The 27159-nt window shown below is 40.3% G+C and overlaps 1 protein-coding gene across 1 annotated transcript in view; it reads left to right on the top strand.

Annotated features, from left to right (window-relative positions):
* Window positions 1-27159, top strand: part of LOC130911308 (lysine-specific demethylase phf2-like) — a 205224-nt gene that overhangs the window by 84631 nt on the left and 93434 nt on the right. The window contains exons 13-15 of the mRNA XM_057829185.1: window positions 2604-2717; window positions 7311-7417; window positions 14249-14427. Of these exons, the coding sequence (XP_057685168.1) occupies window positions 2604-2717; window positions 7311-7417; window positions 14249-14427 (400 nt within the window). The remainder of the gene's footprint in view (window positions 1-2603; window positions 2718-7310; window positions 7418-14248; window positions 14428-27159) is intronic.

Below are 27159 nucleotides of genomic sequence, written 5' to 3'. Positions count from 1 at the left end.
TGTCAAAAGGTAAATCAATTCCTATGTTTCCAGCAAGATTTTTAAAGTATGACATATTTACAGCATATACTTTTTATTTGGGCCACAAAAGAAAAACAATTACTGATTTTTATTACTATATACTTGAATGCATCTATCTTCTACTTTTGTCAGGTATTTCTGTGATCATTGTGTTTTTTGTCCATATGCATCACATTCCACGCACTCCCATTACATTATTAAGCTGTATGAAATTGTGCTTTTACAAAGATGAGAAAGTCAGTGGTACTCAAGATACAAAATGTATTCGGCTCCTAAGTGGCTTTCTAATCATGATTTTTGGTATCATGAATTGCATTTCACATTACAATCGCCTAATTCGTTCCAAGCTCTCCTTAACAAAAAAAAAAAACACAAAAAAAATGTTACATTTGGAGTCCTCTGCCTGACTTTATTTGTAATGCTTTTTTTCGCCTTCTAGTGGCGCTTAGGTTCTAGCTCATTCTACAGACGTTATCACATGACTACTCAGGGTCAGCGCAAGCACATCGTGCTGTAAGACAACTAAGCTTCAGGCGCCATTGCTTGCTATTTCAACTTGCTGTTGTGCCTTGAGCACAGTGAGCAAGCATCACTTGTATGTTATATTCTTTTTTTGTTTGTTTGTTTCGTATACATGAGCATTGTGTAGCACATTGTGTGTATATTTCGTTCGTTTACATTTGTAGTCAAACATACAGTGATCCCTCACTATATCGCCCTTCAAACTTTGTGCCCTCAGTCCATCTCGGATTTTTTTCAATTGAAAAAAAAATACAGTATTTTATTTAAAAATGTTTATATTTGTGTATAATATACAAATCGTTATTTTCTTTTATATTTATGTAATTTATATCATAATTATTACATTTGCAGTGCTTAACAAACATTTATATAAATGTACATATAGTGGAAAACAGACAAGACTGAAAAGGCATTTACTGCTCTTGGACTCCTCTTTAAAAGAAACTGCTGTATTTTAAGACAAAAGGACTGTTGTGTTTGATAGAACAATATGTCTAGATGCTGCCATAGCAGATTCGTGGCGCATTAAGCCCCCAACTATTTTTAATTCGTCCATTTTACCCTGGAAACCTGTTTACAGACATCGCGCAACCGCTTTTGTTTCAACCCAGCCATAAAACAAATGTAATTAATTATATTATTCAAAATGTGTCATTTTTAGCTTAGAATCATTAATTGAAGTCCACTATTTCATTTGGAAAAAAAACGAATTTAAATTTTTTTTTCATATATACATTCATATTTTAAACTTTTAAACAAATGACGTCACAATGAAAAAAATGGCGTCTGTAAAAAAGGCACGGATATCTACATCATAACTATCGCTTAATTGTATTTTTTTTTGTTTTTTTTTGTTACTGTTGCATTTTCCCCATTATTTGAGATAATCGAGCCAAAGAAAAATTGAGAAAAAAAAACATTTAAAAGGGTAAATACAGTGGGGAGAACAAGTATTTGATACACAGTCAATGGGAAAACCCATTGGCAATGTATCAAATACTTGTTCTCCCCAAGTATTTGATACACAGTCAATGGGAAAACCCATTGGCAGTGTATCAAATACTTGTTCTCCCGACTGTATATGAAAAAGAACATCTCGACCACTCCTTGATGTCTGCGATTTCTGCATCATGACCCTTGTTATATTACCATGTTTCACGCATAAAATCCCCCAAAAATCCAGCTGTGGCCATTCACAGCTGTGTCTTGACACTCAGTGATACATGCTACATGGAGTTTTTGGATCGAAACATGGTAAGTATGAGATAATATCTCGTTAAAGTCATGGCGTCTGTAATTCTGCTTTGGCGTGATCTCACCTCGAGATAGGGTTTTGCTGTTTAAAAAAACTTTTTTTTTTTTTTTTTTTTTTTTTTTTAAATGCCATCCTGTTCAAAATTGTTCTTACCCCAGAAAATTGAGATTTTAGGCTTTCCAATGATGTATCACACATGCATATCAGACAATTTTGAAAGTTGGCCAAATTGGGGATCTCACAGCGGAACTTCAAGTCACCTGAGTGTTTTCCGCCATATACTGTACATAAAAGGTTGTTTTTTTAATACTTTGGGGAAAAAAAGGAGGAAAAAAACCTGTCTTATATGTATCTCTTTCCAATGCTGTTAACTCCTAAATAAATACATTGAACACACTAAAAATGGAGGGAAAAAAAAAAAAAAATGATATAAATAAGCTCCCCCTATACTTTGCGGATTTTCATTTGGATGGAAAATGAGGGACCAATGTAGTTACATGCTGCGAGTGGGAAATATCTATAACGGTACGTATTATCTTATCTGTGATGAATACATTTTCGTAATATGACGCGAAAATAGCTTTAAAAAAAACTTTACTTAAAATGAATTTTTCGTGTACCGAAGCTTTCGTATATTGAGGTACCATTGTATCTGTTGTTTGTCAGAAATTCATTTTACTATTATACGAGTGTACCGTAATTTTTGAATATGACCTGCAATCTTGCATTCCGCAAGTATCACAAGGGGTGGTGGTTGGGGTTGTATAATATATCAGTAAAACCGATACCTTCCCTTTTTTTCCAGGGTCTGAAGAATATTGTGATGTCAGAAAAAGAAACGTTAAAGCAAAATGATGTGAAAAAGTTGGAAATTAGAGAGCAGAATAAAAACAAGACTGAAGCAAAATGGAAATACAAGGTGAGATTTTTTTTTTTTTTTTTTTTTTTTAATCATTTTTTAGATCATTTTGACAAGCAAAATAACATGAATGAGGTTTGTAGTGGTAAAAAAAAATTACTCAGTATCATGCCCGTTGTTATTTATAAAGTTGGAACAGTGAACTGATAAATTGTGGCAATAATAGGAAAAAAAAATCTCTTTTTTGCGTATTTCCAAGTGATTGTGATTTTTTATTTCATGGTAATCACGGTGAGTTACACTGAACATTGTTAAAGGCATAGAGCCTTTTTCCCTTGACTGTTCCCATACACTTTGGTGTAAAACACAACTTGTATGCATTTTTGCGTCAGTGCAGACTGCACCTCACGTTTTTTGGAATTTGGTATATTAGTATACACTGCTATAGATGGACTGGCACAGCAATAGTGTCAGAACTTTTGCAAGAGAAAAATTCTTGAGCGAAAGATTCACTTTTACAACTCCCCAAAGAGGACATCTGACACAATGTAGACTGCTTATCCGGCATGGTTTGGATCACCCTCAGGGGAAAAGGTCTCTAAATGCACATTTCACTGTGCAGATCTCTCTTACCAAATCCATCGGATCTGGTCTGGTGTAATTCCACTGGAAAATTCTTCAACAATTTTTTAAGCAGTGGTTGTAGGCTGCATGGGAAGCTGCCAACCGCACCATGCCGTGCTGCAGCAAAATGGACAAATGTATGGACACCCTTATGCTTGAACATGGTGTTTGTCGTGGAAAATCTGTCAGGAGTGAAGAAATCCAAAACTGCTCGGGTTCTGATCGGACTGGGGTTGATTCCTCCCAATTACACCCCTCAATGACCCGCTGTAATTTTCCCCATGAGCACTCTTTTGAGCCTTACTTGGTCTGGTCCCTCACCTACGTCCTGTTTTCCATGTGTGACCCTGGCAGGGGTACAAATCCCCAGACAACACAAAAGATGACAGCTTTATCTGTCTGTCTGTCTGTCTGTCTGTCTGTCTGTCTGTCTGTCTGTCTGTCTGTCTGTCTGTCTGTCTGTCTGTCTGTCTGTCTGTCTGTCTGTCTGTCCGTCCGTCCGTCCGTCCGTCCGTCCGTCCGTCCGTCCGTCCGTCCGTCCGTCCGTCCCCTGATAAGGTGGGTAGCTGTTTATCTTCAAGCTCAGTTCCTCTACCAGACCTTGAGGGTCCTGCGCAGTATCTTTGCTGTTCCTAGACTGCACTCTTCTTGACGGAGATGTCTGATGTTTTTCCAGGTATTTGCTGGAGCCACTTCTTCAGTGTGGGGGACACTGCTCCCAGTGCTGCCTTAATCACAGGCACCACTGTTGGTTTCACCTTCCAGCCTTTCTCCAGCTCTTGCTTGAGCCCTTGGTATTTCTCTAGTTTCTCGTGTTCCTTTTTCCTGATATTGCCAACGTTGGGGATGACTACATGACGTCCGGTCGGTTGGCCACAACCATCTTATCAGTCTGTATCTGGAAGTCCCACAGGATCTTAGCCCTCTCATTTTCCACCACCTTGGGAGGTGTTCCGTGGGGAACCATTACGATCTAGGGATCTCCAGTCCATACTCTGCACGGATGTTTCTGTACACTATACCGGCTACTTGGTTATGGCGTTCCATGTATTCTTTTCCTGCCAGTATCTTACACCCTGTTGTTATGTGCTGCACTGTTTCAGGGGCCTCTTTGCACAGCCTGCACCTGGGATCCTGTCTGGTGTGGTATATCTGGGTCTCTATTGCTCTCCTGCTCAAGGCCTGCTGCTGTGCTGCCATGATAAGTGCCTTTGTGCTATCTTTCAGTCCGGCCCTCTCTAACCATTGGTAGGACTTGTTCAGATCTGCCACTTCAGTTATCTGTCGGTGGTACATCCCATGCAGAGGTTTTTCCTCCCATGGTGGTTCCTCCAACTCCTATTTTTCCAGTTTCCAGTGCCTGAGACATTCACTAAGTGCTTCATCTCTTGGGGCCATCTTCGTGATGCATTCATGGAGCTTGGATCTAGAACTGCAAATCTAGAACTCTAGCCTGCACTAGACAAAGAGGTGTTTTGGACCAGATTTCGGTAATTTTATGGACAAGCGCAAACCTGTGCTTTGAAAAGAGGACCAAATGCACCAGATAAGGGAGTGATCACCAGCACATGTTTGCACCCATTAACCAGTCTAAATGCCATCCCATCTAGCAGTGACATTTTTGGCACAGCTCGTCCTCTATACCTGACAGGAAGATTTTGTTTGCTCAGTGAAAGGTAGATGCACATTTGGTTGAGGAAGCACGTAAGACCTATGAGGCTGATCACTTGACTTTATGGACATCTCAGCAGTGAAATGGAGCCGCTGCGTTCGATGCACGCTGGTCAAATAGTCATGAATGAAACACAGTGACATCTACTTCACTTGATGGCTAGGCTGTGTATCTGTCAGCCTAACGACAGTCTACAATGCGTCAAAATTTATACCTTCTCTTCATTGAAAAATTGTCAGTTGCATGTACCATTGCTGCATTGGTCCACCTACACTAAACAGGTGCAGACCATCCTACAAAATTTCAAATAATGCAGCCTGGTCTGTGCTGGCACAAAAATGCATTTACTTTTCAATGGGGATACATTTAAATGAACATTGGCATTTAATAACTAATCTTGACTCCTTTGAAAGCAATAGCGTTGACAAAATGTTGTTTTAAATAATGATCAGCACACCGATTACAGTTCTTCCCACATATAACAGGACGGGCATTCACCGTTTTCACAATACGCAATCCTTAATGAATTACAAAAATTGTCATCTGTGGAAATGAGACTCAGATGCCTACTCTTCATGTTTGATGTTTATTACATTTATATATAAGCAACCCAGTACTTTGATTGGAAGGCCTGTTGTCACATTGCCAACAGTTATGAAAATTCAGGGGTTATATAGCAGCGCAACAATCACAATCTTTAACCTCTTCAAGTACTATGATCACGCCGGCGTGATTAATCACATAGAGCGCTGTCGTCAACATTACCTAGTTTTTATTTGACACCGATAGACCACGAAAAACTGGAGATCATTTTAATTTGATGGTATAAAATTTTGCATGCATAAGTGTGAACTAGTAGCGCTCTCATGCTCTTGAGACAGCATTTTTACACGGTATATAGAGACAAAATAAAAGGTATTTAAACAAAATGGCCAAAGAAATGTGTAGATATACACAAATCTGATTGGCTCAACAGCTGCCAAACACAGTCCCTCACAGATGCACTATTTCTCTCTCGCGCACGCACGCACACACACACACGCACACACGTACACACACACTTATCCCCATTGGACAATAAAGCTGTTGGCTGTCATGCAAGACTCCTTTTCCATTTATTTTCCACTATTTTTTGTCGTGTAGGGGGTCTGGGTCTGACCTACTGGCCTGATCCTTCCATATGGTAGTCTGTCTATGCGTTATTAGGTAGTATGCACTGTGATCTTGCAGTCATCTTTACGTAGCAGCTATTCCTTCGAAAAGAGACAACAGTACTTTGTCCGTTTTAAAATTTGGATACACTTTTGTAACTTTTCCCAGCTTCTCAGCAGTTTATTGAATCAGTCCTGACCTCAGCCCATTTAAGAGTCTATGGCAGGGGTCCTCAAATACAAATTTCTTCATACAAGGTCCATTTTTTAACGTCAGTCGACTAAAAGCAGGTCGAAGGTGGTAAAGAGTTTTCTTTTGACTAAACAAAAATACAGTACACATTCTGATTAAGTAAAATAACAAGAACATTTTCTTGACTTAAAATAAAAATACCAATAAAAAAAACATGCAAGTACAATGTTTACATATGTACACTAAATAATTGACTAGATCTGTCTTGAAGAGGAAAACAATAACTTTTCACAGTACATTTTGTAATTGTAAGACACTGCTGGATAACAGTCTCGATTCTTGGTTAAAAGAAAAAAACGGGCAGCGTGAGTTCACTTTAACTTAAATCTGTCGGAGAATTAAACTAGTCTGTTAGCTTTGTTATGATAAGGAGTCTGCCCCACAATGGCGTTTTCCGTTCAAAATTCTTGTGAATAAATGCTTAAATTACTAAATTCTTTATAGATATGGACGTAAAAAAAGTCTCAGTTCTTGGTTACAAGCAAAAACCGGGCAGTTATTATACATAAATTTGTCGAAGAATGACGCCAATTGCTCCCATTGATTTTTTTCACGACGTTTCAAAATGCATGCATTGTACGAAAAATATAATAATTACCTTGAGTCCTCGAACAAATCAGTCCTGAGACAATCCTTGTTGTTAGTATGTGGTCCAGATTTCGTACATTTTGAAGGTAATTTCACAGTTCAGTTCAAAATTATGTATGAGAATCATCCCCATCGACTTCTAATAAATGAAGTTGACTCACACAGCCCCCCTACCTGTGCGCGGACAATACCTCATGTGACTCGTCAAGTATCTTGTAGTCTATGCCACTACCTGGCCACACTAGTTTTTGTTTTATCCTATTCCCCTTAATTGCATATTCCTATCATAGCACACAGTTTGTTAATTGTCTGTCATTATCAATATTTGTATGCTTATGTGACATATTTCTTTTCTTGCCTTATAGAATAGTAGACCAGACTCCCTGCTAAAAATGGAAGAGGACTGCAAATTTGACAGAACGTCAGTTTTTGGCAATAAATTCAGCTTTACACTGGCCCAGAAAATCTTGGGGTACGTACAAAACAGGGTTTTTTTTGGCAGCCCTTTTAATGTTCGTCTTAGTCGTAGTCTTTTGGAAGAAAATAATTACTACTTGACTTACTTACTTAGTCATAGTTGTACTTTAGTCATTTCATAATGGGTTCATCTCCATCTAGTTTTTGTCAAAGATTACTCAAAATGTTTTCTTATGTAAGATTAAAAAGTTTTAAAATAGATAAACAATTTTGAATGAACGTTGACAGGCGAGCATATATTGCAGCATCTACTAGGACAATTCCATCTTAAGATGATAATACACGCTCAGCAAGAAAACAGTACATTATTTTGAATTAATTATATCCATTTGGACGCCACGAAGTGTATGTAGAGGGAAAAAAAACGTCCAAGAGTTTAAGACAGGGATGTCCAAACTTTTTGCAAAGGGGGCCAGATTTGGTGTGGTAAAAATGTGGGGGGCCAACCTTGGTTGACAACCTTTACATAGAACAATATATTTAAGCAAATTTTAGCAAGCCATTCTGTGTGTCACATTTGCCTCATTACCTTTTTTAATTACAGTATTGGCCCTAATATAGGACGGTGTTTTTTGCATGGAAATAAGACTGAAAAAGTGGGGGTTGTCTTATATTCGTGGTCTAGACGTTATGCCCGTTCACGATGCTAGATGGCGCCAGATATCATTGAAGCAATGTTCTGTCATGACAGATCTCAGCTACTCTCAAGTTTAACCAGTTTGCATTATTTTTTTTTGCAATATTTTTCCTTTCAGATTTGTTTCAAGACTACAGTTAGTTAGACTTCACTTTGATGGGTAATGCAGTTATTGCAATTTTGTTGTTTAATCACAATAGATTGGTTTATTTCAAAAACCAGAAGCCATTCATTTACGAATGTGATTGCACTTTCGTTTACATATTTAAATGTTCTGATATTAAGATTTGAATGAGGCAGAATAACATGCTTTTTCTCTCAAATGTACTGTTATAATCATTCATCACTGTAATTATTTTCTGTATAAAAATTAATTTGTTTTTCAAAAAGTCTTTTATTCAAACTTGAGTCTTGAAAAAGAGGGGGTTGTCTTATAATCAGGGCCGTCTTATATTCGGGCCAATACGGTAATAATTTCAACAATCTCGCAACTAGCCTTGTGGCGTTCTCTTTCGACTCTAAGGCTCTAGCGAAATACTACTCCTGTGAAATTAAACTAGCTTCAAGTTGCTTCAATTTCTCGCTGCCTGTAATCTTGTCGTACAGGTCAGCGTGTCTTGTTTGGTAATATCGCCTCACATTGAACTCTTTAAAAACAACGACTGTCTCTTTGCAAATGAGGCAGACATGGTTGTTGTGTATTTTAGTGAAGAAATAGTCCAATTTTCACCTATCCTTGAAGCGTCGGCCGTCGCAGTCAACTTTTTTGGTTGATTGTCGCCATTTTAGAAAATTGGGAGTAAAGGGTCACACGGGGTAATGTTGCTTTGAGTGCTGCTGCCTTTTATTGGGTAAATGAGGAGGAGCATTTAGGGTGTAAGCTACTTCATATGCTGGTGGTGGTACTGCTGACCAATTTATTAAGTCTGTGTGCGGGCCAGATGTTATTGATCTTATGACAGAGGCTGGGGGCCGGATAAAATTTGACCACAGGCCGCATTTGGCCCCCGGGCCGAACTTTGGACATGTCTGGTTTAAGATGATGCTCACAATGCTAAATACTAACGCAAATGCTATGCTTACAGAGTCACATTTAGTGTCATGACTACTCAGCACAGACCTTTTAAGGCTAAAGCAACATTGCACATTCTCTCTTACCAAAATAAGAAAACAAATCTTACCATGTGTTTCAATACAAGCAAGCCTGGAGAGGAGTATTCTTGAAATGACTACAATATGATTAAGACTAAAATTAAAAGAGCTGCCAAAACATCACTGGTTAAAACCAATCAATACTGTATTTCTCCCTTCCTATATGATTTTTTAATATATATTTTCCTTACTTTGGCATGTCAATGCTAATTGATATTTCTTAGGGGCAGCATAATTTTGTCTGAAGCAGCCCAAATTGGATCAACTCACCTAATTAATTTCTATTACTCCCAGAGTCTTGATATAATGCTAGAAAATAACCCAATAGGGTTGGAAGCTGCTTAATCTGGCATCCGTGTTCCATAGATTTGTTGGATATTTTAAAAGAGTGGCAAAGTTTGCAAGCCGTTTTGTCAGACTTCATCAAATACTTTGGCGATTTTATCACTGAATAGGGTACCTACCAATGCTATTTGCTGCTACAGAAGAACAATACAAGGCCAACTATAGGGTGTGTATGGTAGCCCTGAAGCTCAAAACACAACGGCAAATTAAAAAATGAAAATAGCAAATTAAAAAACAAAACAGCAAATCAAAAAAGCAAAATGACAAATCAAAAAACACAACGGCAAATCAAAAAACAAAATGGAAAATGCAAAAACAACGGCAAATAAAAAAATACAGCGACAAATCAGAAAACACAATGGCAAATTAAAAAACAATGGCAAATCAGAAAACACAATGGCAAATAAAAAAACTAAATTACATTAAGGAACCGGAAAAGGTGAATATCAGTCAAAATGTACACTCATCGCTAATTGGACAAATCTACTGTTAAGGTTAGTATGTACTGTACTGAAGAACTTGGAAGTTTTTCCGCTTCTGTCGTGGTACTTGAAAACGAGCATTACCAAAGACACGAACGTGGCTGCCGCTATTAATAAATATTTTTATTCGCCACGTATGTTTGAAGTAAAATATTACTTCATAGGCATGTCCCGAATAAAAGATATTCATTTATATGAATGAATACTTTATTGTAGCATCAGTATGAGTACCGCTGGCACTGCAATGGTGTGTCAGCATGACTTTCCCTTTGGTGCGTTCGATGTGGCAACGCAACGCTTCCATTGACACGGGTAAGTGCAGTGTAAATAAAGCATGTGTGAAAAGTGAGTTTGACTCTTGTATTTGATTCAGGGAAGCATATTATTTCTGTTAAGCTACGCTATTTACAATCATGTTGTCAGTTAACCCACACGTTTATGTGCCTGCGAATCCAACTGATCGGAGCGTCGTGTTGCCACATCGAACGCACCAATAGGAAAGTCGCGCTGACACACCATCCCATCGCAGCACCTGTGGTACTCCAAGTGTCTCAACAATATAATATTCATTCATATAAATAATTATTTTTATTCGGAACATACGTATGAAGTCATACTTCAATATTTTAATTCATACGTACAGTATGTCCCAAGTAAAAATATTAGTTTATAGCAGAAGCCACCTTTGCGTCTTCGGTAATGCTCATTTTCAAGAAGCAGAATAACATACTAGTTTATCAGTACTTACCCTTTCCGGTAGGTTTGTCCAATCAACGATGAGTGTACTTTTTGACTGGCACCTACCTTTTCCAGTTTCTTAATGTAATATTGTTTTTTGATTTGCCGTTGTGCTTTCCGATTTGTCGTTACGTTTTTTAATTTGTTTTTTGTGATGTGTTTGCTGTTGTGTTTAATTTGTCGTTTGTTAAGTGATTTTCCGTTGTGTTTTTTGATATGCCGTTTTTGAATTTGCCGCTTTTTTTTGGGAGGGGGGGGGGTTGCCGTTATGTTTTTGAATTTGCCGTTGTGTTTGCACTTCGGGGCAACCGTAGGGGTGATAGGTAAAACAATTGTATGATCACTTCCTCCACTGACCCCCTTTAAATTATCTATTCTAACTCTTCACGCCATAAAGTTAACAAGTCTTGACTACTAATTACCACTGACTGCCCTCTGCTGGAATTCTTCCCTTTTAATGTCATCGAGTTAAACACTGGAGGGGCAAACTGCAACAAAAACTATTTTTATTGCACAATTTTAACAGTGATGGATATGTGTGAGTCTTTTAAATAACTTTTGAGAATACAGTATATATATATATATATATATATATATATATATATATATATACTGGTCCAGCCCACTTCAGCTCTAATGGCCGTGAATGTGACCCTCGAACCAGATATTGTTTTATACCCCTGCCTTAGAGTATTGTTACAAGATAAATTTTGTGAACCTAAGTGAAACAGCGGGGATGTAGCGTCCATGTATGAAGGAAAAATGATTCTTTATATGTAGCTGTTTTCTTAAACATTAACATGAATCATGATATTCTTTTGATTTTGACTGACTTGCAAATGGAATGTAATTCTAGCCTGTTTAAACTATTGATGTGCTCAGCCTGAATGTATTTTAAAAATATGTATGTGTAATGGCGGCACGGTGGCTGAGTGGTTAGCACGTCCGCCTCACAGTTCTGTGATCAAAGGCTCAATCCCGGCCTTCGACCTCCGGGAACCTATGGAGGTAGATTTGTGTCTTTTTTATTCAATCAAATAAAAAGTTGCTTCAATCAAAATATATATTTTCAATCGAAGAGAAAGTCACTTCAATAAAAAAAAAAACGTGTTTGAATGCAAAAACAAATTTGAAACTCCAAAAAATATATTTGAAAACTTCATTTCTTTGATTGAAAATTTTTTTTTTGATTTGAGTCAAGTTTTTTTTTTTTTTTGATTGAAACAACATTTTTGATTGAAGTCATGCAATTTTGCGTTTGGACCACATTTTGGCTAGGACATTTGTGTCTTTATTATGCAATCAAAAAATAAGTTGCTTCAAACAAAAAATATATATATTTTCAAAAGAAAAATCACTTCAATCAAAAATTTTAAAAATTCAATCGTAGAAAAAAAGGTTTGAATGTGAAAAAATATTTGGGACTCAGAAATTTGCATTTGAACACTTTATTTTTCATTCAAACTGTTTTCTTTCATTGAAGCAATCCTTTTTGTGTTTGAGCCATATTAGGGTTTTTTTTGCAAAGCAAAAAGTTTTAAACTTTTTTTTTTTTTTTAGTGGAAAAACTTTTGAACGCACTTTTTTTTTGAAGTGGAAAAAGTTTTGAAGGTACTTTTTGCGATTGAATCATTTTGACACAAAGATTCAACTTCAACGCTAGTTCCGGTGTGTTTGAGTGGCAGGTGACTCCCCCAATGGCATTAAAGTATGAAGCAAGAATAATGGCCATCAGGGCTCCATCCAGCCATCGGACTCTACTGGAGTCCAAGCCGAATTTAAGGGCACCGGTACGGGGGTGTGACATCGGCATTTCACCGGAGTACGGTGCCCTGCTGCTTAATGTGATTCAACACGGCGAACTTAACCCGCTGCCCTGACGTGACGATTGGCAATTGGTTCCAACCGGAGTGTCCGCGACGCGCCGTTACGGGAGTGGTCGGCGAGTGGCCTGACACTAGCCTGCCAAGTAAGCGAGTGGACTACTGGCGAGTCACCGGCATCCACACCGGAAGCCCCGTCGCTCCAGCTTTCAATGAGTGTCGTGTCATTCGCGGGCCTGGGGGTTGATATCAGGGTCCGACCAGTGTGCCGCGACAGGGCAATGTACCGTCGCGGGTACTCCGGTGAAATGCGGATGTAACACCCCCGTATCGGTGTCTTATATTCGGCTTGGATTCGACTTGGAAGTCGCCGATGGCTGGATGCAGCCCTGGTGGCCGTTATTCTTGCTTCATACTTTTATGCCATTGGTGGAGTCACCTGCCACTCAAACACACCGGAACTAGCGTTGAAGAATTTGTTGTGTCAAAATGATTCAATCGAAAAAAAGTGCCTTCAAAACTTTTTCCACTCTAAGAAAAAAAAGTTTAAAACTTCTTGCTTTTCAATAAAAATGACACTTATATATATATATATTTCAAATAAAAAAATATATTTTCAAAAAATATATATTTTTGCAAATGATTTTTTTCTTTGATTAAAAATAGTTTTTTTGATTAAAGCAACTTTTATTGCGATTGAATGATTTAGACACAAATGTCCTAACCCTAATATGGCTCAAACACAAAAAGGATTGCTTCAATCAAAGAAAACAGTTTGAATGAAAAATAAAGTGTTCAAATGCGTATTTCTGAGTCTCAAATATTTTTTCACATTCAAACCTTTTTTTCTATGACTGAATTTTTTTAATTTTTGATTGAAATGATTTTTCTTTTGAAAATATATATTTTTTTGTTTGAAGCAACTTATTTTTTGATTGCATAATAAAGACACAAATGTCCTAGCCAAAATGTGGTCCAAACGCAAAATTATGACTTCAATCAAAAATGTTGTTTCAATAAAAAAAAACTTGACTCAAATCAAAAAAAAAAAACAAAAAAAAAAAAATAGTTATCAAATATATTTTTTTGAGTTTCAAATTTATTTTTGCATTTAAACACATTTTTTGGGATTAAAGTGACTTTTTCTTCGATTGAATATATATATATTTTTTTTTTTTGATTGAAGCAACTTTTTATTTGATTGAAGCATCTTTTTTTTTGATTGAATAATAAAGACACATCTACCTCCATAGGAACTCCGGTGTCCTCCCACATCCCAAAAACATGCATGGTAGGCTGATTGAACACTCTAATTGTCCGCAGGTAGGAGTGTGTGCGTGAATGGTTGTATGTCTCCTTGGGCCCTGCAATTGGCTGGCAACCAGTTCAGGGTGTCCCCTGCCTACTGCCCGTAGTTAGCTGGGATAGCCTCCAGCACCTCCACGACCCTCGTGAGGAAAAAGCGGCATGGAAAATGAATGAATGAATGAATATATGTAGTTGTACGCAAAATGGCATGGCGAGATCAATGTTGATATATTTATGTGAATTTGGCTTTCCTGTATGAAAAGAGTTGTTCAAACTCTTTTAATCCATACACCAAGCGTCTAGCTAAACAGCCTCTCTTTGTACTTTGGTTTCCTGTTTAGCTCAAAGACATCAAAAATGAAGACTGACACAAGTATTTTTGGGACAACGCAAAACTTAAAAGAGGATAAACCCAAGCCAGTTAGAGATGAGTATGAATATGTCTCAGATGAAGGTGAACTGAAGATTGAGGAATTTCCAATTCGACGGCAAAAGAACACCATAAAGAGAGACCTTTCCTGTGAGTACTGTTTTGTAGCAGCAGGTGACTAAGTGAATATTTGACCGCTTTATTGAAAAGTTTAAAATAGCATTTTTGAAACCCTATTTCCAATGAAGTTGGAAGGTTGTGTTAAACAATAAAAAAACAGATATATAATGTTCAAAATGATAAATCTAATTATTTTTTAGCAAATAACCACTCACTTAAAGTATCATGGCTGCCATTCTTTCCAAAAAAGCTGGGACAGAGTCATGCTTACTGGTGTGTTACATCACATTTTCTATTAACAACATTCAGTAAACTTTTGGGAACTGAGGACATTATTTGTTGATTTTTAAAGATGGAAATCTTGCCCATCCTTGCTTGCTGTACAGCTTCAGATATTCAGTAGTGTGCGGCCTCCATTGTCATATTTTTCGCATCATAACGCACCGCAGATTTTCCATTGGGGACAGGTCTGGATTGTAGTAAGGCCAATCTAGTACATCCACGCTTTTATGAAGAAAGCCACGCTGTTGTAAAGTGCAGAATATGGTTTGACATTGTCTAGCTGAAATAAGTGTTAGTGTGTATGATATAAACATTGCCTGTGTCATGGTTTGTTTGGTTCTTAGGTTTGTGCCAAAGGCTGCATTCAGCACTACAACAGCTGGCAATAGACCTGTTTATCTGTTAATTAAATGTTTTTTGTTTGTTTTGGTTTTTTTTTTAAATGAATTTCATCTAGAAGCAGACAGAGAGGGTTGCAGTATGTAGGCGAGCGGTATGTCAATCTTATTTAACCATTATTATAATCAAGGCGAAACGCTACCGCTCTCCCTCTCCCGCTACCTCTTTTACATTCAGTTGGATTCTCAATATTATCCAGAGGTGACAAAAAAAAAAAAAACTTCCTTCAGAAACATACATGTGTAACATGAATACGATGTAAATACTGTAAATGCTCAACGTTGAGAGAGCGGCGTGCCTTCAAATTGACCGCAGCCAAATGCTAGGTGTGTGTGTGAGGAGAACTTTCCTTCGTGTGCTTCCATGACCAAACGTAAGTACATCTTACTTTTTTTATAGAAAGATTGTGGCGTTTTTTTGGGACTTTCAGTGCTGGGGTCTTGACGTCTTAGATTAGTTATATTTTCTATTTGTGATGTGACAGGCTAGTAAACAAGCCTACCAAGGATAGCAAAATATAACTGAAGCAGACCTGGGCCAGATGGACTGCAAATTTCGGCCCAAGTTCGTAAAACGGATCCGCCCCGCTATCTTTTTGAACAATTGCCCAAACTCAGTCGGGAGTCACTTGCCAGTTCAGCAGTTTTGGGCCAGAACTGGTCCAAAGTAGCAGACGCTACGATATTGTACAGATACAGATAGCTTTAATACTCATTGACACACTGTACAAGTCCAGATGACAACAAAATTGCGTTCAATGACTACGCATCGGACTGCTGCAGATCGACTTCTCTCTCCCTCAGAAATTACAGCGCAAGTTACAAGCAAGTTACAATTTACTGTACACAAATTACTGTATATCGGGGGTCAGCAACCATTTTGGTGTGGAGTGCCACTTTCAAATTTTCTTGTCAATCAGTGTGCCACACCAAGATTAATAACTCAAATCCGAATTTTTATATCCAACAGAGCTGTAATTTTACTCCAAACAAAACAACATGGACATGCATTGAAATTAAATAACTACCATTCTTATTCATCAATTAACTAAAAAAATAAATGTATATTGTATAAAATATCAAAACTTGAAAATAAGTAACACAGTAATAACAGCTTTACAGCGTAACACAGTAATAGCAGCTTTACAGCAGCAGCATCTTTTGTAAACATATTACACCCCCCCCCCCCCACCACCACCACCACCACACACACACACACACACTCACCCACCCCAGCAGGAAAAGGGGAACAGGTGTGATTCTCAGTGCAGGTCTCTTACACAGTACAGAGCGGGCTGTTTTAACCTTCAAAGTCAGAACAGCCGACTCTTACATTTTGTCTTGTTCACTATTAACTTAAAACAGTGAATTCTATACACAATTTTAGATCTTATATTACAAATATGAAAGATGCCTACCTGAATGTGATCCCTGGCCCTGTTTTTCATGAATGTTCATGTTTTGTCTCGTAGTGGCGTTTGACACTTGTGCGACGCACAAACAGAGCTAGCGGAAGTAACCAGCCAAGCCAACCAGTTGTTACCGGCATCCCCAAGGGGCCGCTGTCCCCTACAATATGAATGGGTTACTAGTTAAGCGCAGAAGAAGTGGGTGTTTGGGCGAGGAAAAGAGAGAAAGCTAAGCACAGTGTTGAGAGTTGCGCGGAGAGCGCTGTGAAAAGTAGCTGTGTCCCCCGCTGGTTTTTGTTTTGTTAATAAAAGTCTCTAGCAAAAAGCCATCCAACGCGTCACTGTGTTTTTATACACATCGCCACCTCTCCGAAGTAAGCACCGGACGAATTGACGAAAACGAGCCACTTTAATCGGCGGTCCACTCCACACTACGGTGCGGAGACACTTGCCTGGGCCGGCCAGACTGTTCTCTCTGTATTTTTGAAACACTGTGAGAGTAGCTGGAACAGCGGTGAGTCTGGTCTACCAGGCTATGTAAGCACCACAATTATCAAAAGTGCAGATTGGTAACACAGTGTACTTCCGCCAGCTCTCTGATTGGTTGGATTTGTGACGCGTTAGTAGCCTGTGCTGAATTGAGCGCGCAGAGAAAAAAAAAACGACGAACGCAGGAGTCGACAAATTGAGCTGGAGGTGTGCTCAAAATCCATTATTGCTTGCATATTGCACCATAGGCAGAGCAGGTGGGAGCTTCTGTAAAGCCCCTAAGTAACAGGGCACAACTGAAAATGTCTTAATTTCAGGTAAAAAGGTGCTTTTTTTTTTTTTGCCATGCCCTCGCGTGTCATTGGTTAACCTGTCGCGTGCCAGTGCTGACATGCGTGTAATAGGTTGCCGACCCCTGCTGTATATCATACAACATAGCAGTGATATGACACGACGCACAGGTCACGTGCAGGAATTTTTTGTTACGACAAGAAGGAAAACTGCCTGGTCATGGCCGGAAGAGGGGTGGGGCACTGATAGAAGAAGAAGACAGAAGTGTACTGAAGGGAGGGATTGGTGTATGTGAGTGTGTTTTTGTGCGCAAGTATTTCAGTACTTGTGCATGCGTGTAGAAGAAATAGTCGCTCTTTTGTTGTCTGTTGTCTGAAAAACCTGGATCGAGCAAAAATCGGATATTGGCTTCCAGTCTGAGCAACGCGTGCGTGAACAACAGTATGTCTTGCCCTTGTGGTCACCTCTTGATTTCACCTGTTGTTGCCTGTTTGTTGTCTGTTTACCAATCGGCTGCCCCTCATGTTACCCACTTGTTCCTCATAATCTCGTTACCCCATATCTGTGTATTTAGGATGCCTGTGTTTATTCATGCTTTGCTGCATTATTATCGATGTCAGTGTCTTTGTCAATGCCATTTCATGTTCTGTTCCTATGCCCCATTCCTGCCGGCATTGGTTTTACAAGTTTACATGTTTATATAACACTTTGCTTAATTTTGCACCTTGGATACTGAAGAGGTTTTTTGCTCATTGAATGTGCAATTAGGATGCACCTCCTCTCATTTGCCTGGTTTTCTTACTTCCGTGTACTTGGGTCCACACTTTGATCCTTGCCTGTTAGTCCCCCACCCTGAAAGAATAATGCTACCAGTTATGGACCCAGCGGGGAGCACCTGGCTCGCCGATGCTCATCTACCTGCCTACCAAACTCCTTATTTCATTTTGGGACCGCGATATTGATTTCTTGCCCTTTTTTTGTCCCATCATTCCAGGCTCAGTCAGTTTTTCTCCCGCCTCCCTGATTCCATGTCCCCCTCCAGATGACCCTTATCTGGGTTCCCGTTTGGCCATCTGGTGGTCATCCTCATGAGGGCATACGGGGGCGCCCAGGTAGGGGCCGGAATGTCTACACCCTTCCTCCTGTTACTTGTCACCCAGTCTTTGAAAGCACTGTTAGGAGCCCCGGTGTGTTTGTGGACCCCGGTCTGTTTTCCGGTTTCCACCAGAACCGGAACATCGGGAGCTGACTGCCCGGGAGACGTTGTGTCGATTTTGACGATATGTGGTGGTGGAGCCCGAATTGCCCCATAGCCAACCACCATCCCGTCTCACTTTGGCAGTTGTGCGGCTTCTGATATAAACCATCAGCTTTTTTGCTTTTATGCAAATGCTGGCTAGTGATGGGGATAGTTCCAGGTCCTTTTTCACAACGAAATTAAGTGTATGAGCAATACACACTGCATGGTGCAGCTACACCTCCCTATTAGAGGCACTCATGTTCGATGCACCATCAGTAACTAGATGGCTAGAAGGTTGGACGGACAAGACTGTCATTGAACAGCACATACTATGTATTTGAAGTGCAATTCCAAGATTCTTCCCAAAATATAAGATAATACCCATCAACTATGACACCCTAAAGTGGAATAATTCTCCCATTTAAGACTTGAACAGTAAACTGACTAAAACATGAGGGAGGAATTCACACTAGTCAGGTAGGCATGTGCCGGTATGAAATTTTGCCGGTACGATAACCTTAAGCAAAAATATTGTTGTTTCCCGGTATCACGGTATTGCAATTATAGCTCTAAAATGTGTTCTTTTTGGTATGCATGGGTTAAAAAAAAAAACGGTCCATTGAACCGGATTTTTGAATTTTTCACAACATATTTGCAAATTGCAACATCAACATGAATATAATGTTAAAATAAATAAAATAACATAAAAATAAATAACTGAAATATTTAAAATAAAATTGTAGAGGCAGAGCGCGTGTGTATGACTGGTATCATTATTTACGCATTATACACACACACATACACACGCCCACACACCCTCTCTTCACACAGAGAGCCGCCAGAGAGAAAAAAACACCACAGGCTGTATGATGAATATGTTATTTTGAACAGATGTTTAAAATGGAGAAAGACTTTACAAAAGTAGGCTAATGATAGAGAGGAAACTAATAAGCCATCTTGGCATGCTAACTAGCCACGTTATCTGCCTCATTACGTTACGCTTACATTATAGTATTTGTTTTATCATCGCTAAACACACTAAACCAGCTGGAGTGAACTCTTGTAGCTGGTGGGAAACGTTCATGACAGCGTTTACTTACCCTAAATTATGTTTAAGTGATGGAGGATGGTCACATAAATGTGAAATCATGTTGGAGGTCCTGCTGTCCTTCCTTCTTTAAGCCGCGGCAGTCTGTTTCTTTTTGGTACCCTAAGTACTCCCATACAAGCGACTTTTTTGAGGGGGGAGAAGCTTTGTGTCTATTCTACAGCACAGGGACAGAGACAGGACAGAACAACAAACGACGGGGGAGGGGTGAGTGCTACCACTCCAAGCAATGAATTTCTTGCTGCATTTTTGGGACATAAAAAAACAGCTAATACCGTACTACGGTATGACGGAAAATTTTAGTGGTTTTATAACCATGATGTTTTCATACCACGGTAAACCTTGAAACCGTTAACCGGCACATGCCTATCGTCAAGTTCTCTGCTTTGTGTTGCTGTGGGAATTTCTGTACACCAGTTAGTGTAGACTAAAGACATGTGTCAGCATTAGTGAATAGACAGGTTACAGCCAAGTACATATCGATGTTTAGGTGTCTATGCTATGCTATGGAGCTGGAGTAATGATGGGATAAATATACCCGGAATATATGCCCCGGATTGAATTAGCATTATTGCATTGTTTCTCTTAGTTCCCTTAGTGACCGTACCGTATTAGAGCTTTGCCACTTTGGCGCCTCTGTGATGTATGACTTTGCTTCCTCGCCACTTTGACGTATCTGTGATGCGTGAGTACAAAGACATGTGTAACAAGGGGCAAGTAGCGCGTCCTCTTTTGCGATAAGGGACGGACATCTCTTGTAACAAGGGGCGAGTGGCTCGTCATAAGGGACTGACATCTCTGACCTCATTCCTGATGTCATGCATCCCTATATAAGCCGAGGACATTTTCCTCTCCGGTAGAAGTTTTTGTAGCTGCAAGACGCTGAACACTGTTTTAGCATTTCTGGAGACCCAAGAGTCAACTACGCCTGTTTTCCTCTGCAACTCTACTGAGCGTAGGCTTTCTGCCCGATTATCAATCGGTAAGAGTTTTGACTGTTCTTGTGTGCTTTAACTGTAGCGCGGGGATTTTAGCAGCAATCTAGCGCTGGCGTCATTGTTCTTGTTTTCTTCCTTTTTCTATATTAAACATTGTATTATTTGCAAAAGTGTGCCTGTTACTGACTCGCTGCGAACCCGGAAATTTCGTAAAACATTTTGGCGTTGTCGGCAGGATAGTATTGCCAGGATAGTATTGCCAGGATAGTATTACTAGGATAGTATTACTAGGATAGTATTACTGGGATTTTGTTAATACTAAGTGAGCCGTAACAGAATAACGATGTTTAAGAAACTGCGAAGAACGATGTTTAAGAAGCTGCGAAAATTTATTGTGGAAGAATCCGAGGAGTCTATCGATGGAACGGTAGTAACTCCTGGTTGGGAAAAAGAACCGTGGAACGGAATCGCGTCGTGTTTGCGCGAATGCGGTGGTCGTCCCGAATCATGGAAGGATTCGCTAGGGGACAGTACTGCGCACGATGTTAAAAAGGTATTGTCGTCCGTAGGGATCCCAGCTAAAGCATTGTTGGGTGGGGTCCAACGACGCATGTGGGTCTGCGCTACGGCGTGGAGGATTCAAACGGAGAAATTAGAGGACGCTGAACGAGAGGCGTCACAACTAAAAGTACAATTGGACAATTGTCAAAGTGAAAAAGGCATTTTAGAGGAAAAAATTAAATTGCTAGAATGCCAACGAGATCGGTTACACCGTATGTGTGAACAAGCGGTTGAGTGCGTGGGGCGTTTACCAGCTCGAGAGCGCAAACTCTCTCGAAGGCGCGCTGATCCCGTTAAAGTACGGGCATTTGTGGCGTCCTCGTTAGAGAAAACCAGTTCGTGGGATCCCGAAACGTGGGATGGGGATATTTGGAATGCGCAAAGCCATGGGAATTATCAGGAACGTCCCATATCCCGACGACGACAGGTGGAACATATTCTCCCACCGATTCGCGAGCAAATGGTTGATCAGGATGGCGTTCCGCTGCTAGACAGGGATGGTCAACCTATTTATCAGGAAAGACAACGTGAACAGCCTGCTCCTGAGGTATATAAGTCTATAGAAGATTATACTTCTGAAGAGGTGATTCATCTGAGTTCGAAATTTCGTCAAAAACCTGACGAACCTTTGGACTTGTGGATTGTTAGATTATTGGAAGAAGGAGCATGGCAGGCTGAGATTGACACGCAAGACGGACATCGATTTTCTGGAATGTCCCGCGATCCCGTGGTGAATTCCGAATTTCGGTTGTATGTTCGTGCACTGGGAGACGAGGTTCGTACTGTGGGAAACGTGTATGCTCAAGCCGTGTCGACGCGCTATCCCTCTCCGTCGGATTGGCCCCCTCTTGACCGGGAGTGGCAGACCATAAGGGAAGGGAAACAGCGCATGTTGCGCATGTGCGTTCGCGAGGCTTTGAGGAATGGGGAGGTGGAGATAGTTCAAGATATCCCGGTCCCGAAGTCGGTGCGTGATGCTATGATCAAAACTGCGCCACCGGCTTATAAGTCACTGGTTTTAACCCTGATGGTAGGAAATCCGAATCAAACGCTTGGTGAAGTGTCAAGTATGATGTCCGAATTAGGGAGTTTAGGGAACTGGGAGGTCATCCGGAAGGAGGCTCCTCGCCAGTCAACTAGTCCTCCTCCTCCTCCCAGGCGAGACTATCGAGGCTCTCCAGCGGCCGGAGGGCCGTCTAGGAGAGACTTGTGGAACGCTCTTTTGAAGGCGGGAGTGCCGTTTAGAGAGATAGACGGTCTCCCCACTCCGGAACTGAGAAAACGGTGCAAGAAAAAGGGGATTAAGGTCAGTTGTTTAGAAGCATCCTTCGGAACATCACTGAAGGAAATGGAGGAGGTCCTGCGGTCGGTTTTAAGAGAGGAGGGGCGAGCAGTTCCGACAGCTCCACCCCCTCCACCCCTAGAGTCGGAAGACTCCTCCTCTACTTCTGAGGAGGACGAATCAACAAGGGTGCGGTCAGTGAAAAAGAGCAAGCGAACCAAGGACAAACAACATCGACAGAAGAGAAAGGAACAAAGGGGGGAGAAGGTTTCTTCCCTCTATCCTAGCCTCTTGGATTTGGAATAGGATGGAGGCCAAGCCCCACCTTTTTCCATCAGAGCTCATCATTCCAATTGGTCAGGTCATGACACGCGACCTCATGTGAAAATGAAGATTCGTTGGAAGAATTCGGAAAAGTCCAAGCTCTGGTGGACACAGGGGCGGAGGCCACACTAATTTCTAAGATCGCGGAAACCGCCGAATTACCTGTTCGAGCTACGCCAGGTTCGGCTGGTCTTGATTTACGAGCCCTTAAAACGAGCACTTTAATTCCCGCGATACCTAAAGTAGTTTCAACTGGACTAGGACTTAGACGTCCCAAGGGACACTACGGGCACATTTTACCTGGGTCTGGATTGTCACGTAAAGGGGTAACCATACTTGCGGCAGTCATCGATGCCGATTATCAGGGAGAATTGGGGGTTGTAATGTCCAATTTAACCCCTGAACTGTTCATTGTGAAATTTGGCGATAAAATCGCACAACCTTTAGCAAGGGAATGTGAATAGGGTGTAGGTTCAACTCCCCCTTTCAATGGGACAATTGCTGAAAGCTATCTATTCGGTGGAATGGATCATCGGAATGGACAAACTTCAGAGTGCCCAATCTTTGTCCATTCCGAAGCATTTTATTCTGTTTTCTTTTTCAGCATGGTGATTGATGTGTGATGTGGAGGCGGTTGATGGGAACGTCTGCGGGAAGATCGCGGAAGATCGCACCGCATCGATGGTGTCTGATCATGGGCTAACATCCGTTGCGTCCTTTCTGCATGGTGGATGATGAGCTGACTCGCTGGGGAGTCCATCACTTGATATCTAACACGATTGACGGAGAAGTCACTAGAACGATGTTGTCCAACACCGGAAGAGACGTGGCTCATTGTCTCTCGACTGTGGGACTATGGTTGCCCGCATCTGTCGTGCCCCATGAAGAAGCAACATCCTTCCCAACCGTCGTGGGACAAGACAATGTGGGGGGAGACCGAAGAAGTTTTAACCAATATTTCTTATGCACTGAATATGAACAAGTGTAACTTGCTGGTCTTAGACATGAAACTACAACAAGAAAGATTTCTAAGGGTGGTAACATCGCCATCGGTAGATCAGTGGCGTAAAGTGTGGAATATTTCTACTAAGTCCTGGGTAAAGAAATATCCTGAGAAAACCATATGTAATGAATCTGCATGTCAAGGAATGTGGTTACAGATGGATGTAGCTAAACCCCTTGTAGTTTGTAGATATCATGTGTTTCCTGTGATTACGACCTATGCATATTATTTCGTTAGACCTCAAGGAGAATGGTTTGGCCCACAAACCAATCTTATGACTTAAAAGCGGCTGCGACACATCGGACGAAGTTATTGCATGTATGAAAGAAGTAATGTATCATGAAGCATGTTTTAACACGACACAGGCATTATGCAATTGGCATGTGGAAAACCACTATGAAACCACATCCACAGTTGCCTAAAACACCATTTTCGGGTTGTACACTTTTCACTTGGAATAATCAGACCTACAAGTTGATTGACTACGGCTCAGTGGGAAGCCTTAAAACTCTTTGGGCAGTAAAGCTGGAGCGCTTTAGAGGCGCCCTAAACCGTTCCACGTTGCTGCAAAAGATGATTGAGGAACACAGGTCTACCATTTCCAAGCTTAAAGTGTCCACATTTATATCCCGAAATGAGGTGGTATATCGCCAGCAGATTGTATAATTAAGGGAATGATGGATTCAATCCGGGTCAAGGGGTGGAATGATGGGAAAAATATACCCGGAATATATGCCCCGGATTGAATTAGCATTATTGCATTGTTTCTCTTCGTTCCCTTAGTGACCGTACCGTATTAGAGCTTTGCCACTTTGGCGCCTCTGTGATGTATGACTTTGCTTCTTCGCCACTTTGACGTATCTGTGATGCGTGAGTACAAAGACATGTGTAACAAGGGGCAAGTAGCGCGTCCTCTTTTGCGATAAGGGACGGACATCTCTTGTAACAAGGGGCGAGTGGCTCGTCATAAGGGACTGACATCTCTGACCTCATTCCTGATGTCATGCATCCCTATATAAGCCGAGGACATTTTCCTCTCCGGTAGAAGTTTTTGTAGCTGCAAGACGCTGAACACTGTTTTAGCATTTCTGGAGACCCAAGAGTCAACTACGCCTGTTTTCCTCTGCAACTCTACTGAGCGTAGGCTTTCTGCCCGATTATCAATCGGTAAGAGTTTTGACTGTTCTTGTGTGCTTTAACTGTAGCGCGGGGATTTTAGCAGCAATCTAGCGCTGGCGTCATTGTTCTTGTTTTCTTCCTTTTTCTATATTAAACATTGTATTATTTGCAAAAGTGTGCCTGTTACTGACTCGCTGCGAACCCGGAAATTTCGTAAAACAAGTAACATTACTCATCAAAATCCTTTAAAAAATACAATTTGGGACTACCACAACCATCTGTCAGTATCACGACAGGGGAGGACAAAATGTTCATGAAGGCAGATCTGGAACCAAGCTTGTGCCATCACAAAGACTGGGTGTTTTTGTAGCAGTGTTGCCTCTGGTGTTATCGGCGTTATTTTTTTCAGTGATGGGGTAATCTAACTAATTATTTTTTCCGCCGTTACAACGCCATTACCGTTACTGACGGTCAAAGGCGGTGCATTACTTTGAATAAATTGAAGAAACTACCAGCCGTAGCGAGTCTACTCTGCTCTGTTCATTTGTCATCAAAAACTTGGGGTGCGTTCAGGTTCATGGCAATGAAAATAGTAAACACACATAGCCTACCTTTGCAAGAACGATGGAGTTGCCGTTTGATACGGTCATAATGTGCAGGTCCAGCACCCATCCGCAGCAAAACTGTACGTAGCTTCGTAGCGATTTGTAATTTCGGAATCGCTGATGAGTTTAATTTTGGAAGCCCTTCGACATCTTTACTCCATTTGTCTTCGACTTGCTCGTAAGGGGTAACATTGTTCACATCCTTAAGTTTGATCCCATATCTGTTCTTCGCCTTACTAACGAGTTTGTCTCTTTATCGAACAGGCAAGTTAAAGTTTAATGTCCCACGAGCCAGACCTGCTTCCAATATGGCTGTGTTGTTGTCAAATCTCATGTGATCCCCCATTCTGTGACGTAAACGCTCGAGCCTAATAGCGCACGTACTTCAGAGCCTGTTGTTTATATGTGAATTGTCTTGCCCTATGTTTGTATATGTGTATTTGTTGTTAATAAAGTTTGTTTTTTTTAAACAAACTTCAGAGCCGGTGTTTTCACACACAAATTGGAACAGCGCGTGCGGCAAACACACACACGCAAAACAGATTCAGAGGGATATGATGGCAGAGCATTTAGAGGAAAATTTGTCCTTTACGAGGTTGAGATGTAAACACTATTTCACTACTTAAGTTGGTCAAAATTAAAGGAAAGAATGCATGTAAAGTGTAATTTATGTCCTGGGGCAAAGCTTTTGTCGACATCTGTGGTAAGCAATTCAAATCTGTTTATTTTTGTTGCACTTCAAGTGTAGGATAAATCTATTGCTGGTGAAGTGCAATAAATATTACAAGGTTCTATAACACAACTACCTGTCTGTTCTTCTCTATTCAACTGACTCGAATACTGCTCAGGAAATTTCAAATTCTTTGACATACAACAACTTATTTTTAAAGTAACGGAAATAGTTACTTTCCCTGGTAAATGGTTACTTTTACTATAGAGTAATTCAGTTACTAACTCAGTTATTTTTTGGAAGAAGTAGTGAGTAACTATAACTTATTAATTTTTTAAAGTAACGTGCCCAACACTGGTTATGGACGGTATTTTCGTCATATACCTGCATTTGCATGTGTCCGATGCTCAAAAAATACTAAAGCTAAAATCTTGCACATGAAACGACTTGTTGCCTTTGATATTGTTATTACGACTAGGCTTTGTAATTATGATGATCTTTCATATTATTTACTACAACGACTGTACTGCTGTGACTGCAACACATATGCTATCTGCTGCTTGTCTGTTGCTAATCAGTATGTGTAGGATTTCAGCGCATAAATGCAAGTGTTGCAAGTTTTTTGTTCGTTTGTTTACTGGTGGAAAACGCTGATCGGCAAGGGAAGAACACTCGATGTGCCTCACAATGTCATCAACATTTACTATGCATCGATGAACATATATCGAGACTACATGCATTCTACCCGGCGGGGCTCCGAAGCTGTGCTTTCTTGATATCACGTTCTCTTATGCTATTTTTCTAATAATTTTATAAATTGTGATTTATTGACCTGTTTTGCACCAATCGTTTTAAATAAAACAACAAATGGAATCATGCTGTCCAAAGGTTTTATTGCTAACAATATCTTCAATAAAAAATAATGACATACCATTTTGTTTATATGTACATACCTTGTAGTATTTCCTTGTAACAACAAAATCCGTGTCAGCCCTTCTGCATTCGGTAATATAATAAATGTTATATTATTTGTAATTTCTCCT

The sequence above is a fragment of the Corythoichthys intestinalis genome, unplaced genomic scaffold, assembly GCF_030265065.1.
Source record: "Corythoichthys intestinalis isolate RoL2023-P3 unplaced genomic scaffold, ASM3026506v1 HiC_scaffold_26, whole genome shotgun sequence".
NCBI lineage: Eukaryota > Metazoa > Chordata > Actinopteri > Syngnathiformes > Syngnathidae > Corythoichthys > Corythoichthys intestinalis.
The sequence above is the reverse complement of the archived record's forward strand: the minus strand, read 5'-3'. Positions and strand labels throughout refer to the sequence as shown.